General features: G+C 34.3%; 2 protein-coding genes across 2 annotated transcripts; both read left to right on the forward strand.

The window, feature by feature from the left end:
• Window positions 1-5,971: 5,971 nt before the first annotated feature.
• Window positions 5,972-8,912, forward strand: LOC137628829 (cuticle protein AM1159-like). Its single transcript, XM_068360071.1, has 3 exons — window positions 5,972-6,056; window positions 7,814-8,004; window positions 8,477-8,912. Exons 1-3 carry the CDS (start codon window positions 6,048-6,050, stop codon window positions 8,643-8,645), a joined length of 369 nt encoding a protein of 122 aa, XP_068216172.1. The 5' UTR covers window positions 5,972-6,047; the 3' UTR covers window positions 8,646-8,912.
• A 4,627-nt stretch (window positions 8,913-13,539) lies between these two features.
• LOC137628830 (cuticle protein AM1159-like) lies at window positions 13,540-16,549 on the forward strand. The gene is made up of 3 exons (XM_068360073.1): window positions 13,540-13,652; window positions 15,328-15,518; window positions 16,106-16,549. The coding sequence occupies exons 1-3, from the start codon at window positions 13,644-13,646 to the stop codon at window positions 16,272-16,274; spliced, it is 369 nt and encodes a 122-aa protein (XP_068216174.1). The 5' UTR covers window positions 13,540-13,643; the 3' UTR covers window positions 16,275-16,549.
• Window positions 16,550-17,709: the final 1,160 nt, after the last annotated feature.

The raw sequence follows: 17,709 nt of genomic DNA on the forward strand, positions 1-17,709 counted from the left end.
GGGCTTTAGTTTAACTAATAATAATAATAATAATAATAATAATAATAATAATAATGATAATAATAATAATCTTTCCTATATATTAAAGAGAAAGTGTCTGGCTATATATTCATATATATATATATATATATATATATATATATATGTATATATTACATATATATATATATATATATATATATAGATATATATATATATATATATATATATATATATATATATATATATATATATAAATATATATATATATATATATATATATATATATATATATATATACAGTATATATATATACACACACATATATATGTATATATATATATATATATATATATATATATATATATATATATATATATATATTTATATAATTTCACACTGAGTGGCATTGCAAATGTATGACTACTTAGTCTCTCCCTATCCTTCGGGTAGGGGGAGAGGAAGTAGTCACACTCTGGTGAGAGGGGATACCCTGAAAATTACACTCGGAAACCACAATCTTTCACGAATTTCCGAAACTGCTGTGATGTAGTTACGAAAGGGGGGTGAGGGCTGTGGGAAGGGTTGAATCTGTGTGTGCTTGTGCGTGTGCCTGCATATCTATTTTGACGGGCTGCGCGCACTACTAATTATAATATAGGCCTGGTAATTTCTATTTCAAACTGGAACTCTTATCGTATTCATAATTTACAACTAACATTTCAACTTGACCTTGGACATCTTCTAACTGAGAGCCCGCAGGTATAGTGGGATTCTGTGTCGGTCAAGAATTCATGAAGTACTTGCCGTGAATGGCGTCCTTATTGGTAAAGTAGCGTGAATTACAGACTACTGTACAGCATGAGCCCGTGTCCTGCATGATGAGGTACATTTAAATCCATGGCGTCAATGACTTTAGATATCAGGATGCTAGGAAACTCTAAATCAACCAATCAATTATCCAAAATCAGCCAAAATTTGAGTGTCGGTCGCTGAAGATTACTATTTACTATTGCATTGAAATCACTGTTTCTCGTAATGTGGAATTTCCCGTTTGGCTCATGAGTGGGAGGGAGGTAAAGGGTGTCATTGAGGGTGAAGGGGTGGGGTGTGTTAGGAAGGAAACAGCAAGAGATTCTTCTTATACAGTTGCCTTCATTTATTCCGGCACCCTTCACGGGAAGGTAATGAGATGTCTGATATCTTCCACTTTCTTGGGTTAGAATCCTCTTGCTTAAAGGTACACTCGGACACACTGTTCTATCTTGTTTCTCTTCCTCTTATTTTTTTAAAGTTTTAATAGTTTATATAGAAGATATTTTAATGTTGTTATTGTTCTTAAAATGTCTTATTTTTCCTTATTTCCTTTCCTCACTGGACTATTTTCCCTGTTGGAGTCCCTGGGCTTATAGCATCCTGCTTTTTCCAACTAGAGTTGTATCTTAGTAAGTAAGTAAGTAGGTAAGTAATAATAATAATAATAATAATAATAATAATAATAATAATAATAATAATAATAATAATAATGTTGTAGCATGTAAGGCTGTGTTTAATTATGATGAACTGTTTGCAACATTACCTGTAGAACAAAGTGGCTGCGCTTGCAGTTTATAAACCCTCGATCAAAGGCATTTTTATCAGCTTTACACATTTCTGTACAGAAAAACATTATTATTTTCTAAAGGACATTTCGTAAAATTAATAAAAAGGATTTTGGTCTCTTGTTTACAAGTTCAAAGACTTTGTTTTACAGGCAGCGTTGCCAACCGTTTCTGTTTTGCTAAACTCAGCATTATCTGCAACGATGTACAGTCGTCAGACGTCTCCTTAGCTTCCCATGAAATGCATCGGAAATAATGAAGCCAACTGTATTATAGACAAGCAGTAGTGCTTGTCTATAATACAGTAGGGAGATTCATTTAGACAGTCATTTCTTGTCTGGTAATTCTGCATTGACATGAATCATGGTATAACAATGAAACAATATCCAACAGATTTTGTCGATTTGAGAACAAAACCAACAGAAAAATATTGGGAGTTAAATGGCGGTATAGGATTAGAAATGAAACTATAAGAGAGATTACCTGAGTGTCTTATGTGCATGAGATCACGGTGAGGGGTAGATGGAGATGGTTTGGGTATGCCCTTCGCACTCCCAAGAGAGATTAGTTCATCAAACATTTAATTGGGCTCCAAATGGTACTAGAAGAGTTGGAAGACCCAGTCCTACATGGCTGAAGACTATGGAGCGTGAAGTCGGAGATGATGAATGGAATATTGATTTAAAAGCTCAAAATAAAGACGACTAGGGAAATCTAACTAAGGCCCTTTGGGTCTATAGCCGTAGGAGATGATGATGAATTTTGAACCCATTACGTCCCTATTGGAGACGACCTGACCCTTCCTGGATTTAGCATGAGATCCTATTAATGATGTCCTGTTTAGAGACAATGTCTGTATATCCTACGGTGCTTCTTCAGGTTGTTGTTCTTTAGAATCAGGTCATATTATTATTATTATTATTAATATTATTATTATTATTATTATTATTATTATTATTATTATTATTATTATTATTATTATTATTATTATTATTAGGTCATTCTAGGTCAAAGTTGTTGGTTAGTTGTTGAATCTAATCAAAGCAACCTGGTTCCTTTCTACTTTTTCATTTTCTACCAAATGATCATAATAAAAAATAAGAAACTTTAGAAAGGGGCCGGAGAAGTTAGATTAATGTTAAATAGTTGTTCATTTTAATAAGGTTAGATTACTTGATATTGATTGAACAACAACAACAAAAACATCAACAAAAATATCAACAATAATAATAATAATAATAATAATAATAATAATAATAATAATAATAATACATATTATTATTTCTGTGATACTACTACTACTACAACAACAACAACAACAACAACAACTACTACTACTACTACTAGTACTACTACTACTACTACTACTACTGATAATAATAATAATAATTTGCATCGGATGAAGCATATCTGAACTCGACCAAAATTTGCGTATCGGTTAGTTAAGATCACTTTTCACTGTCGCATTGAAACCACCGTTTCTCGTAATATTGATATTCATGTAGGGTTCATGAGTGGGAAGCGGACGGGCATGTTTTGGAGGTTGAGTTGGACGTGTGGTGGGTGTCAGATAGGAAATAGCAAGGAGTTCTCGTAATATATACAATCACTGCTCTCTGATTTTCCTTTCGACATTCATTGGTTTTTTTTCAGTAATCCTGGAATCACAGCTCACGCATTGGAGACGAACAGCACCTCCCTGGATGTGACTCGAGGTCCTATTGTCATTCATATAGTTAGAGGTGTCCTTAAAATGGGGATATTTGAGATTAAGTTTGGGGTTCACTGTTGAATCTAGACCAACGTATTTCAGTAAATTATAGGCGACCGTAATTTTCACCCTACTTTGTTATTATCTTTTACTGGTTGGTGACCATAATATCACTCCTTTACGTCAATATATCCGTTTTTAAAACGGCAAATTTCTGGCAACATTTATGCCATGATTTTTGCCGTTTTTTATGGCAAATTTCTAATAGTGTGAGTATATAACTGGGCAATTTTGTAGGCCTGTTTCTAAGTCTTCAATAATTCCGATACACTTATTATTATTATTATTATTATTATTATTATTATTATTATTATTATTACGAACCAAGCTACAACCCTTGTTGGAAAAGCTAGATGCTATAAGCCCAAGGGCTCCAATATGGAAATCAAAAGAGAGTGGTCTGTCTAGCAAGCATAGCAGCTCCTTTTTTTATGCCTTTTTGTTAATAAATTGTTTGAATTTAAATTGGAATTTAAATTTGAATAAAAGGAGACGTCTCACAGCTGTGCGTTGTAGCAGGTAACGCTGTGTTTAGCAAAAAGAGAAAATCTTGGCACCGCTGCTTGTAAAACAAATTCGCTGAGTTTGTAAACACGTGATTAATTTTACGAAGTGCTCTTTTAAAGCAACGTGAAAAGAGAGATAATAGAAAGAGATAAGCACGAAGGGAATAAACGTCAACGAAATTCAGACTAAGGCCTCAATTGTGGATAAGTACGTAAAATAGACTATATTGGTTATTCAATGTATGTTGGTTATTTTCAATAATAATATAATTATTACTTGAATTATTTGAACAATTGTTACGCCAAATTGTATTATATTGGTTATTTGAAGTGACATTATAATGGTTTTTCAAAGTAACATTATATTGGAGTTTTAAAGTAGAATTACATTGGGGATTTGAAGTAAAATTATATTGGGCATTTAAAGTAGAATTATATTGGCAATTTAAAGTAGAATTATATTTGGAATTTAAAGTAGAATTATATTTGGAATTTAAAGTAGAATTATATTGGCCATTTAAAGTAGAATTATACTGGACATTTAAGGTAGAATTATATTTAACATTTAAAGTATGATTATATTAGACATTTAAAGTAGAATTATATTGGGCTTTTAAAGTGAAATTATATTGGCTATCTAAAATAGAATTATATTTTGAATTTAAAGTAAAATTAAATTGGGTATTTAAAGTATAATTATATTAGAGATTTAAAGTTGAATTATATTTTAGATTTATAGTAGAATTACATTTTGCATTTAAAATATCATAGGATTTTTGAAGAAACATTATATTATTAATCGAATTTAACATCATACTGGTGACTTAAAGGAGCATTATATTGATTCTCTCTTCAGTTTGGAAGATATGAAACTCTGCATTTAAAAACTAGATCAGAAAGACTATAATCACTAAATTAATCTAAATACAAATACTAATTTCAGTCTTAATATTAAAGAAGACCTTTCAGATTTTTCTCTCCAGCTTTCATAAACCTCAAAAGACGTCTTTGAAGAGAGAAAAGAGATATCGAATATTATCTGTTATCTATTTTCCCCAAAGTAATCTTATCCTAATGAGACTATTTATAGTCTCGTTTGGGAAGGTTAACTCGTACTGGGTTTAAGTTGACCTGGCCTAAGGGTTCCTCAGCAAGCAAGAACACATTCTGGTAAATGTGTATATTAAGTGTATATATATGTATATGTATATATATATATATATATATATATGAATATACATATATATATATATATATTCATATATATATATATATATATATATATGTCTGCATATGTATGAATATGAATATCTATATATACATATATATATATATATATATATATATATATATATATATATATATATATATATATATATGTATATATATACATATATATTATATATATACACATATATATTATGTATATATATATATATATATATATGTGTGTGTGTGTGTGTGTGTGTGTGTGTATATGTGTATGTGTGTGTGTAAATATATCTGTGTGTATAGAGGTCTGATTGTGATAGTGGTCATTTTATTTAATGAACTTTTGTTGAGCACTTTATTAGTTAAAACTCTCTCTCTCTCTCTCTCTCTCTCTCTCTCTCTCTCTCTCTCTCTCTCTCTCTCTCTCTCTCTCTCTCTCTCTCTCTCTCTCTCTCTCTCTCTCTCTCTCAACTCATAAACCTTCACACTCATGACCTCCTCAAGCATTAAAATTCTCCTCACTTTACTACTTACTATGAGAGAAGCTGTTGTCTCATTCTTCCTCACTTCCCCTAAAATTCTCTCCCTTTCTCTAAACGACGAACCCCCTCACCCCCTATCACAGTCTACTACACCTTTAAACCTAGAAAGCTTTAAACATGACAATTCAATTCAAGATTAAACATAAAACATTACTTATAATAAATTCATAACCTAAATTTTTTATAGTTAATGTTTTTTGTTTATCCTAAGTGGTCTGTCAATTACTTAACCTACTTTTAAGTCGTCTCTATTCCCCTTCTCTTCAACTGTTTACATATTTACTACTCCTCAAGCAACCTATCATCCCCCCCTTAACCCCTATAAACCTACTCCTACCAGTTCCCCCCTTCCTATCCAAGCAAGAGCTCCCATTCAGTAGTATAAAAGGAGAACCATCCATCACTTCAGCATCAGTTCTCCGATCATCACAGCAAGATGAAGTTTGTGAGTACCTCTCCTTCCTCGAGTGTTAAGAAAAATTAATATATTTTGTGTCTGGTCCAGTTAACATTACGTACTCAACCAGTTACTCTAATCCTGGCTATTTGGGGACATATCTATTGTACGTCGAACCCGGGTATTACATCCGGGGCTAGTGAAATTGATATTCCTGTTTTAGTATATCAATAGGGGCGGTATGTCCCTCTGAAAGTCTGAAAGGTTAGGTTAGCATTGGTAAGGGTATGGCCCTTGAACATTCATCGACGTACTTTTTTTTTTTAGGTTACTGGGGAGTAGCAGGCCCGTATGTAGCTGGGTTTGTATGTAGTCAGAATCGTATGTAACTGGATTCGTATGTATCCGGGTTTGTATGTGGCCGTGTTCGTATGTAGCCGGGCTCGTATGTAACCAGGTTTCCATTTAACCGGGTTTGTTTATGGTCGGATTCATATGTGACCAGGCATGTATGTAGCAGGGTTTCCATGTAACCAGGTTCGTATGTAACCACGTTTCCATGTAACAGGGTTCGTATGTAGTTGGGTTCATATGTAGCCAGGCATGTATGTAGGCAGGCATGTATGTAGCCAGGTTTACATGTAACTGGGTTCGTATGTAACCAGTTTTCTATATAACTGGGTTTGCATGTAGTCTGGTTCATATGTAGCCAGGTATGTAAGTAGCTGGGTTTGCATGTAACCGGGTTCGTATTTAACCAGGTTTCCATGTAACCGGGTTCGTATGTAGTCGGGTTCATAAATAGCCAGACACTTATGTAGCTGGGTTTGCATGTGACCGGGTTCATATGTAACAAGGTTTCCATTTAACTGGGTTCGTATGTAGTCGGGTTCATATGTGGCCAGGAACATATGTCACCAGGTTCGTATGTAACTGGGTTCATATGTAACTGGGTTCGTATGTAACCGGGTTCATACGTGGCCAGGAACATATGTAACCGGGTTCTTATGTAACTGGGTTCATATGTAACTGGGTTCGTGTACTTATGTAGCCAGGTACGTATTTACCTCCATTCATATGTAGCCAAGATCGTATAAACCTTTATTGGTGTGCAATCGTGTTTATATGTAGCTGAGATGACGTACTGTTGAGTGCTATGTAGCGGGGCTTATAGTTAACCAAGTATCTGGACTTATAGTTAACCATGTTCATTTGAAGCTGAGTTCACTAGCTGTAAAGTTATTCATATTTCCAAAAAGGCAAATGTGAGATTTTGAGTATAAGTTTAATAGATTTCTAATTCTAACAGCTTTGGTTAAATGCAAATATTGGAGATGTTGCGATGAATCTGTTTTCTGTTTTATTTTATTTTTATTAAGAGTTAATTTTTATAACATATGTTGTGTAGAAGAAATAATTTTTACTACTTACCCAAAGGGATCATGATCATGCTGATCATTAGATAACACTCACACACGCACACACATAAACAAACGGCCGCCTGCATACATATTTACTGTACACACTCACGCACACACACACACACACACACACACACATATATATATATATATATATATATATATATATATATATATATATATATATATATATATATATATATATATATATATATATATATATATATATGTGTGTGTGTATGTGTGTGCATATATGTAGACACACAAAGACAGTCAAATAAACCCATACACACATACACAGAAATATACATCCAGTTTTAACAGTAATCATTCCTCTGTTTTCCTTCTTCATTATGATCATCCTTTTTCCTCTCCTTCCTTCAGGTAATCCTCTTCTGCCTCTTGGCCATGTCCTTCGCTGCCCCTCAGGAGGACGCCCAGATCATTCGGGACGACAGAGTCGACAACGGAGACGGCTCCTTCAGCTACTCCTTCGCCGCCGACAACGGCCTCGAGATGGAAGTCGAAGGAACTCCAGGATCCGAAGGACAGAGCAACATGCGAGGATACTACCTGTAAGGACCTCCTGAGAAGTCTTCCTTCAATCCATTCATGTTTTGCAATATCTGATTTGATATATATATATATATATGTATATATATATATATATATATATATATGTATGTATATATATATATATATATATATATATATATATATATATATTCATATATATTACAAGACCTATTTCAATCTCAATATATAAATATCAACCCCAATGACAATTTGATTATCGAAATCTATATTTAGGGATATATATCACCTGGAAATTCATTCATGTCAAATGCCTCTAGCTGGGCAAGGATTCGAACCTACGCCAACAGTGACTTACCAACCAAGTTATCAAAATGTTTAGATTAATGTCTTCTTCTCTTGAATATTTTATTAATATTATGTCTAGTTTTTTCTTGTATTTCTTTTTCTAATAATTTTTTGTTTTGTTTAAAACCTAATAATTGATCGCCTTCCATCTCTTCAACCTCGCAGCCTCCCCCTGGAGAGTGGTGGCTTCGCCCGAGTCGACTTCGTGGCTGACGAAGCCGGCTTCCAGCCCCAGAGCGACCTCCTACCCACCCCCCACCCCCTCCCCGAACACGTCCACGAACTCCTTCGCATCGCTGAGGAACAGAGAGCTCAAGGAATCACCTTCGAATAAGGATATCTTTTCCTCCATTGTTGTTACCAAGGATCTTGTCGAACTTCAATCTTCTCCTCTTCTTCATTTTAAATTTCTCTCCTTTCTTAAACCATTTTTCTCTTACTATTCTTCTTCTCTTTTATTTCTTTTCATTAATCCAGTCTTGGATTCTTCTATGGATTTTTTATAGAATAAAGGACCCAGTGTTTCTGATCCTTATCACCTAAATGATGTAAATCTTTGTACAGTCGGCGTTATGATAAAATAAAGTTAATTAGCGCAACAACAAAAAAGAATTATTCTTTATCCCTAATCCTTGTATGAAAAATATGTAAAGTATGTGTTTTATACAGTGAGATTAATGACCTTTTTAAGAGTACTATGATCGTCATAAATTGTTGCGCTCGATCACTGAACTCTACAGGTCACGTGTGTGAAGTCTGATTTATGAGAAGAGACTCTTTAGCTATGGTAAGCAGCTCTTCTTGGAGGACACTCCAAAATCAAACCATTGTTCTCTAGTCTTGCTTAGCACCATAGCCTCTGTACCATGGTCTTCCGCTGTCTTGGGTTAGAGTTCTCTTGCTTGAGGGTACTCTCAGGTACACTATTCTATCCTATTTCTCTTCCTCTTGTTTTGTTTAAGTTTATACAGTTTATATAGGAGATATTTATTTTAATGTTGTTACTGTTGTTGAAATATTTTGCTTTTCCTTGTTTCCTTTTCTCACTAGGCTATTTTCCCTGTTGGAGCCTCCGGGCTTATAGCATTGTGGTTTTCCAACTAGGGTTGTAGCTTAGCAATTAATAACAATAATATATGCCTATTGGTGACAGTGTATTTCCATCAGAGTGGACAATTCCACAAAAACTAATAATTCAGCATATTGACAGAGCAACATTGCATTACTTGCCGAAGTAATCGAGCGATCATTAGAACAAGGTACTCGTCTGAAGAGTATCGGGCTGTGTAAAGTGTACTCACGTACATTTTAATAATAAAGTGAAAAAAACCATGTTCCAATATCTCATTATCCGTTGACTTGGTACACACACACACACACACACACACACATATATATATATATACATATATATATATACACACACACATATATATATATATATATATATATATAATATATATATATATTATATATATATGTATATATTATATATATATGTATATATATATATAATATATATATATATATATATATATATATATATATGTATATATATATATATATATATATATATATATATATATATATATATATACAGTATATCTATACATGTATATTTACGTACATATATATACCTGTATATATGCATGTATACGTATATCTATCTATACACATTGCTAAAATATGTAAACAAATCAGTCGAGCAGCTGAAAGTTGTTTACCCCGCAAAATAACTCAATAAAACGATCACATCGTAATACTTTTAAATACCAAAGTACAGATCGTAATGATGTTTGTAAAGGAACAATAAATCATTTGTTTTAGTTGTGATAAAATTAGTTTTCGATCTTTTTATCTTTTTAAAGAAGAAAAATCCGTCGGAAGATGAGATCTCCATACACTCTTGAAGGCTTTTTAATACATTGGAGGATTTAGTACCGTAAGTGCACCTTACATGGAGGACTGTAGGCATTTCCTAAGGATCTTTACAGTGCTCATTCGTTCTCTAGCCTTACCCTCTTTCTAGCTTTCTACCTTACCCCAACTCAGACTCTATACCTTCTCTCTCAGTCCATCCTGTTAACAGTCATTTCACGGTCCACCAAATAAGGATTCCCCCTTTTGTAATACTGTGCAGAAGGACCTCCTCAGACCCAACACCGGTCCATATCCATAGCCAAACCAATATTAGATTTTTACTCTTTACTGATAAAGTGATTGGCTTTCTTAAATCACTTAAAGACCGCTCGTGAATAGCTGAGAAAAGGGACAGTGACATTGCCCTAGTTAGCAGAACAATACCCTAGGGAGTGACCACATAGCCATGTGATCAGCAATTAAGCCCCCTCTCCACCCAAGGTAGGACCAGGGAGGGCCAGGCAACGGCTGCTGATAACTAAGCAGGTATATCTATAAGCTCCCCCAAAATCCCCTATCCTAAGCTCACAAGGATGGTGAGGTTGCAGACACTACAAGAAACTATCAAATTTTAGTAGGACACGATCTCCCGTCCTGCAGAACGCCTGGCAGGGACGTTTCCAATAGGCCACTACAACCTCCCGCGAGTTGGAAGTATGATTAGATCTGAAGAGGATCTAGATCTGTTCGCTTTCAGATACAAGAACACAGCAACAAAATAATGTCCGGTTAAGAGTCGGAGAAAACTTTCTGCTTCTTAGGTTGAATAAGAAATAAGATTGATTGATCAATTTGAAATGGTCTAGCATCCTGGTATCGAAGGTCACTGACGCTGATATCTTTTGTTTTAAGGGCCTTTGAAGGTCTCTCATGAATGCTAGAGGCAAGGGACAGTGACATTGCCCTATCGAGCAAGACAATGCCCTAGAGACTGATCATATATAAATATGATCAGCGCCCAAGCCCCAACTCCATCCAAGCTAGGACCAAGGAGGGCCGGGCAATGGCTGCTGATGATTACGCAGATAGATCTACAGGCTCCCTCAAATACCCCCGGTCCTTAGATCACAAGGATGGTGACGTTGCAGTGACCAAAAAAACTAACAAGTTTGAGAGGGACCTGAACCCCAGTCTGTGGTTCACCAGTCAGGGACGTTACCGCATCGGCCACCACAACCCTATAAAGAATAAAAGTATTCAATTTAAGACCATAAAAGCAAAGATGGCCTCATGAAATTTAAACAGTTTTCAGAAGATCTTCTTCTTAAATAAATCTAGAAGTAACGTTAGCATAAAACAACACATCCTGAACAAGAATCTTGGCAAGGATGAACCAGTAATCCTCACCTTGGGACTCAAACAAATATCTATTTCTCAAGGTGCTATAATTGGGGCATTCGGTCAACAAATGCCTCACTGTCAAGGGTACCAAACAGTCGTCGTAAAATGACTGGTATTGGCCAATTAGCAGAAATAAGAAATAGGAAAAACTTTAAAGAATTCGTTGGGAAATCATTCAAAGTATTGGAAATATAACAAATGATTAAAGAACACAATATTACTCTTACATGGTCCCTTCGTAGGACTATAATAGATTGGATAAAATAGATGATTTAATTCTTCACTAAAGAGAAAAGAGAAAATATAGAAGTAGATAAACAAGGTTTTAAAAGCATTGCGATGATAATCAAGATAATCAAGGCCTTTATAGTGGTAGGGGATTTAAGATGGCCCACATAAGTTATTAAATGTAACATTACAATTGTTATCTTAAACAACATTATACTGCTTATTCATATCACCATTATATTGACTATCTGAAGCGGTATTCTATTGGGGATTTAGAGCTAATATATAGTGTTTATTTAAGATAACAATATATAGGTGATTTGAAACAGAATTTCGCCGAGTTATCATCAATTGGTCTAAGAAATCTTGATTTTCATTTCAGTTTATAAGAAATGAAGCTTTTCATTTAAACCTGAAAACTACTAGAAATGTCCTTACCTAGTGATCACCAGACTGGGGTTCGAATCCCTCTCAAACTTAGTTCCTTTAGTGTCTGCAACCTCACCATCCTCATAAGCTAAGGATAGGGGGTTTAATGGAACCTATATGTCCACCTACTGAGTCATTTGCAGTAATTGCCTGTCCCTTATTTGTCCTAGCTTGGGTGGAGAGGGTGCTTAGTCGCTGATTATATGTATATATGGTCATTCTCTGGGGCATTATCCTGCTTGCTAGGGTAATGTCACTGTCCCTTGCCTCTGCCATTCATGAGAGGCCTTTAAACCTTTAAATTCCAGTCGCTATACAAGCAAAGATTATCAGCTTTCATAAATCTCTCTTCAACAAAGGACGTCTGTGGAGAGAGACGAAAGAAACCGAATATTATCTGATATAGATTTTCCTTTGTGTAAGATTAACTCAATGACCGAATCAATAGTCTCGTTTGGAAAGCTTAACTCAAACAGGATTCAAGTTGACCTGACCTGAGGTTTTATTAGGAAGAAAGAACACATTCTGGTACAACATATAAATGTAAATGTTAATATTTATGTGTATATTTATGTATGTACGTGTGTATATATATATATATATATATATATATATATCTATTTATATATATATGTACTGTATATATATATGTATGTATGTATATATATATATATATGTATATATATATATATATGTATATGTGTGTGTGTGTGTGTGTGTGTATGTATGCCATTATATCTGTGTCTGTGTATACAAGTCTGATCGTGTTAGTGGTTTTCTTTTTAATGTGCCATTGCTGTGCACCTTATTAGTTATTGCAAGAAATTTCTCTCTCTCTCTCTCTCTCTCTCTCTCTCTCTCTCTCTCTCTCTCTCTCTCTCTCTCTCTCTCTCTACCCATAAACCTTCACACTCATGACCTCATCAAGCATTAAAATTCTCCTCACTTTACTACTTACTATGAGAAGCTGTTGTCTCATTCTTCCTCACTTCCCCTAAAATTCTCTCCCTTTCTCCAAACGACGAAGCCCCCCCTCCCCCCTCTCAATATCTCCTACACCTTTGAACATGACAATTCAATTCAAGATAAGAATTAAAAGATTAGTTTTGATAAATTCATATTTACACTTTTTTATCAAATAATTTCATTATTTATCTCACCTGGTCCGTCGCTGTCAGGTACTTAACCCACTTTGAAGTTGTCTCTGGGTGATGTACACATCACCTTCTCTTCAACTGTTTGCGTATTTACTGCTCCTCAAGCACCCTATTACCACCTCCCCCCCCCCCTTCAACTCCTATAAAGCTACCCCCACCGGTTCACCCCTTCCTGTCCAAGCAAGAGCTCCCATTCAGTAGTATAAAAGGAGAACCATCCATCACTTCAGCATCAGTTCTCTGAGCATCACAGCAAGATGAAGTTTGTGAGTACCTCTCCTTCCTCGAGTGTTAAGAAAAATTAATATATTTTGTGTTTTGCCCAGTTAGCACTGGGAAATAAACTAGTTACTCCGATCCTGGATATCTGGGGGACCTAGCTATTGTACTTCGAACCCGGTTACCTAAACAAGGGGCTAGTTATATATTGTGTTTTATCCAGTCTGCAATGCTATATACTCAACTACTACTACGATCCTTGCTATCTGGGGACATACCTATTGTACTTCGAACCCAGTTACCTAAACAAGGGGCTAGTTATATATGGTGTTTTGTCTAGTCTGCAATGCTATGTACTCAACTACCACTACGATCCTGGCTATCTGAGGGACATATCTATTGTACTTCGAACCCGGCTATTTACACACGGGGCTAGTGAAATGGATATTCATAAACTGATAAACCGATAGGGCCAGTAGGTGCCTCTGGAAGTCTTGTGAAAAGTTAGGTTTGGGTTGGTAAGGATGTGTCCTTTGAACATTTGTTTGAGGTAACTGGGGAGTAGCAGGCCCATATGTAGCAGGGTTCATTTGTAGCCAGATTCCAATGTATCCGGATTCACAGGTAACTGGGTTTGCATGCAACTGGGTTTGTATGTAGCCCGGTTCTTCCGTAACCGGGACTGTATATAGCTGCGCTAGTTTGCGACAGGGTTCTTACATACCTAGGTTAGTGTTTACCTTAATTTATATGGATCCAGGATGGTTTGTTTATACGTAACTGGGATGGCGCACCACTGGGTTCATTATAGCTGTGTTTGTAGTAAACTTTGATCATTAGAAGCTGAGTTAATTAGCAGACGAGACATTCATATTACCAAAAAAGCAAATACGTTATTTTGAAAATGAGTTTTAATTCTAACAACTCAGGTGTTAATACATGAATTATACAGGATGCCATAATGCTGATTTATATATATATATATATATATATATATATATATATATATATATATATATATGTTTATAAGTGTGTACACACACACATGTATATATATATACAGTATATATATATATACATGTGTGTGTACACACATATAAACATATACATATATATATATATATATATATATATATATATATATATATGTATATATATATATATATATATATATATATATATATATATATGTTTATATGTGTGTACACACACACATGTATATATATATATATATATATATATATATATATATATATATATATACATGTGTGTGTACACGCTTATAAACATATATATATATATATATATATATATATATACATATATATATATATATATATATATATATATATATATATATATATATATGTTTATATGTGTGTACACACACACATGTATATATATATATATATATATATATATATATATATATATATATATACATGTGTGTGTGTACACACATATAAACATATATATATATATATATATATATATATATATATATATATATATATATATATATATATATATATATATATATATATATAGTCTATGCTGCATAAGACGAAAAGGTTACAAAAATTCTTTAAGAATCTTTTGTTTCTCTTGTCTTCACTCCCCTTTTCTTCTTCTTCTTCTTCTTCTTCTTCTTCTTCTTCTTCTTCTTCTTCTTCTTCTTCTTCTTCTTCTTATTGATCATCCTTTTCCCTCTCCCTCCTTCAGGTAATCCTCTTCTGCCTCTTGGCCATGTCCTTCGCCGCCCCTCAGGAGGACGCCCAGATCATTCGAGACGACAGAGTCGACAACGGAGACGGCTCCTTCAGCTACGCCTTCGCCGCCGACAACGGCCTCGAGATGGAGGTTGCAGGAGTTCCTGGATCCGAAGGACAGAGCAACATGCAAGGATATTACCTGTAAGGACCTCCTGAGAAGTCTTCCTTCAATCCTTTCATAATTTGTAATATCTGATTTGATATACAATTCCTTAGACCTATTTCAATATGTAAATATTAACCACATTGGAAATTTGATATCGAAATCTATATTTAGGAATATAGATCAACTGGAACCTCATCTATCATAAATGCTTGTAGGTGGGCAAGGATTCGAACCTATGCCTCTAAGTCAATACAATAGCATCAGTGACTTAACATCCAAGCTATCAATATTTTTAAACTAATATCTTTTGCTTTTGCATCTATTTTATCTATACAATACCTAGTTTTTTCTTGTATTTGTTTTGATATCGAATTCTAACTTTGGGAATATATATCCAATGGAATCCATTTATGATAAATGCTTCTAGCTGGGCAAGGATTCGAACCTATGCCAACAGTGACTTACCAACCAAGGTATCAATATGTTTAGATTAATGTTTTCTCCTCTTGAATGTTTTATTAACATTAAATCTAGTTTTTCTTGTATTTCTTTTTTTTTTGTTAATCATCTTTTTTGTTTAGAACCTAACAATTGATCGCCTTCCATCTCTCCAACCTCGCAGCCTCCCCCTGGAGAGCGGTGGCTTCGCCCGCGTCGAGTTCGTGGCTGACGAAGCCGGCTTCCAGCCCCAGAGCGACCTCCTACCCACCCCCCACCCCCTCCCCGAACACGTCCACGAACTCCTTCGCATCGCTGAGGAGCAGAGAGCTCAAGGAATCACTTTTGAATAAGGATATCTTTACCTCCATTGTTGTTACCAAGGATCTTGTCGAACTTCAATCTTCTCTTCTTCCTTCTACATTTCTCTCCTTTCTTAAACCATTTTTCTCTTACTATTCTTCTTCTCTTTTATTTCTTTTCATTAATCCAGTCTTGGATTCTTCTATGGATTTTTTATAAGATAAAGGACCCAGTGTTTCTGATCCTTATCACCTAAATGATGTAAATCTTTGTACAGTCGGCGTTATGTTGAAATAAAGTTAATTTGCGCAACAACAAAAAAGAATTATTCTTTATCCCTAATCAACCTCATATTAAGATTGTGATTCGGAAAATTGAAGATATAGGGTAAAAACACCGATTCTTATATATGTCCTAATCCTTGTATGAATAATATGTATAGTATGTGTTTTATATAGAGGAGATTAATGACCTTTTTAAGAGTACTATGATCGTCATAAATTGTTGCGCGCGATCACTGAACTCTGTTATAGGTCACGTGTGTGAAGTCTGCTTTATGAGAAGAGACTCTTTAGCTATGGTAAGCAGCTCTTCTTGGAGGACACTCCAAAATCAAACCATTGTTCTCTAGTCTTGCGTAGTGCCATAGCCTCTGTACCATGGTCTTCCGCTGTCTTGGGTTAGAGTTCTCTTGCTTGAGGGTTCACTCAGGTACACTATTCTATCCTATTTCTCTTCCTCTTGTTTTGTTTAAGTTTATATAGTTTATATAGGAGATATTCATTTTAATGTTGTTACGGTTGTTGAAATATTTTACTTTTCCTTGTTTCCTTTCCTCACTAGGCTATTTTCCCTGTTGGAGCCCCTGGGCTTATAGCACCCTGCTTTTCCAACTAGGGTTGTAGCTTGGCAATTAATAATAATAATATATGCCTATTGGTGACAGTGTATTTCCATCAGAGTGGACAATTCCACAAAACCTAACAATTCAGCATATTGACAGAGCAACATTGCATTACTTGCCGAGGGGTAAGAAGTACCTCTCGAGCGATCATTAGAACAAGGTACTTGCCTGAAGAGTATCGGGCTGTGTAAAGTGTACTCTCGAACATTTTTATAATAAAGCGAAAAAAAACCCTGTTCTGATGTCTCATTATCCGTTGACATGGTACACACACATATATATACATACATATATATATATATATATATATATATATATATATATATACTGTATATATATATATATATATATATATATATATATATATATATGTATATATATATACATATATATATATATACGTATATATCTATACATATATATATATATATATATATATATATATATATATATACACATACATACATACATACATATATATATATATATATATATATATATATATATATACACACACACACATATATATATATATATATATATATATATATATATATATATATATATATATATATATATAT

This window comes from Palaemon carinicauda, chromosome 36 (genome assembly GCF_036898095.1).
Source record: "Palaemon carinicauda isolate YSFRI2023 chromosome 36, ASM3689809v2, whole genome shotgun sequence".
Lineage (NCBI taxonomy): Eukaryota > Metazoa > Arthropoda > Malacostraca > Decapoda > Palaemonidae > Palaemon > Palaemon carinicauda.

What these genes read in the sequence shown, in the direction of transcription:
- LOC137628829 (XM_068360071.1), top strand. An exon ending in AACATGCGAGGATACTACCT is followed by an intron (nt 8,005 to 8,476) that starts GTAAGGACCTCC and finishes TCAACCTCGCAG; the next exon opens with CCTCCCCCTGGAGAGTGGTG.
- LOC137628830 (XM_068360073.1), top strand. An exon ending in AACATGCAAGGATATTACCT is followed by an intron (nt 15,519 to 16,105) that starts GTAAGGACCTCC and finishes CCAACCTCGCAG; the next exon opens with CCTCCCCCTGGAGAGCGGTG.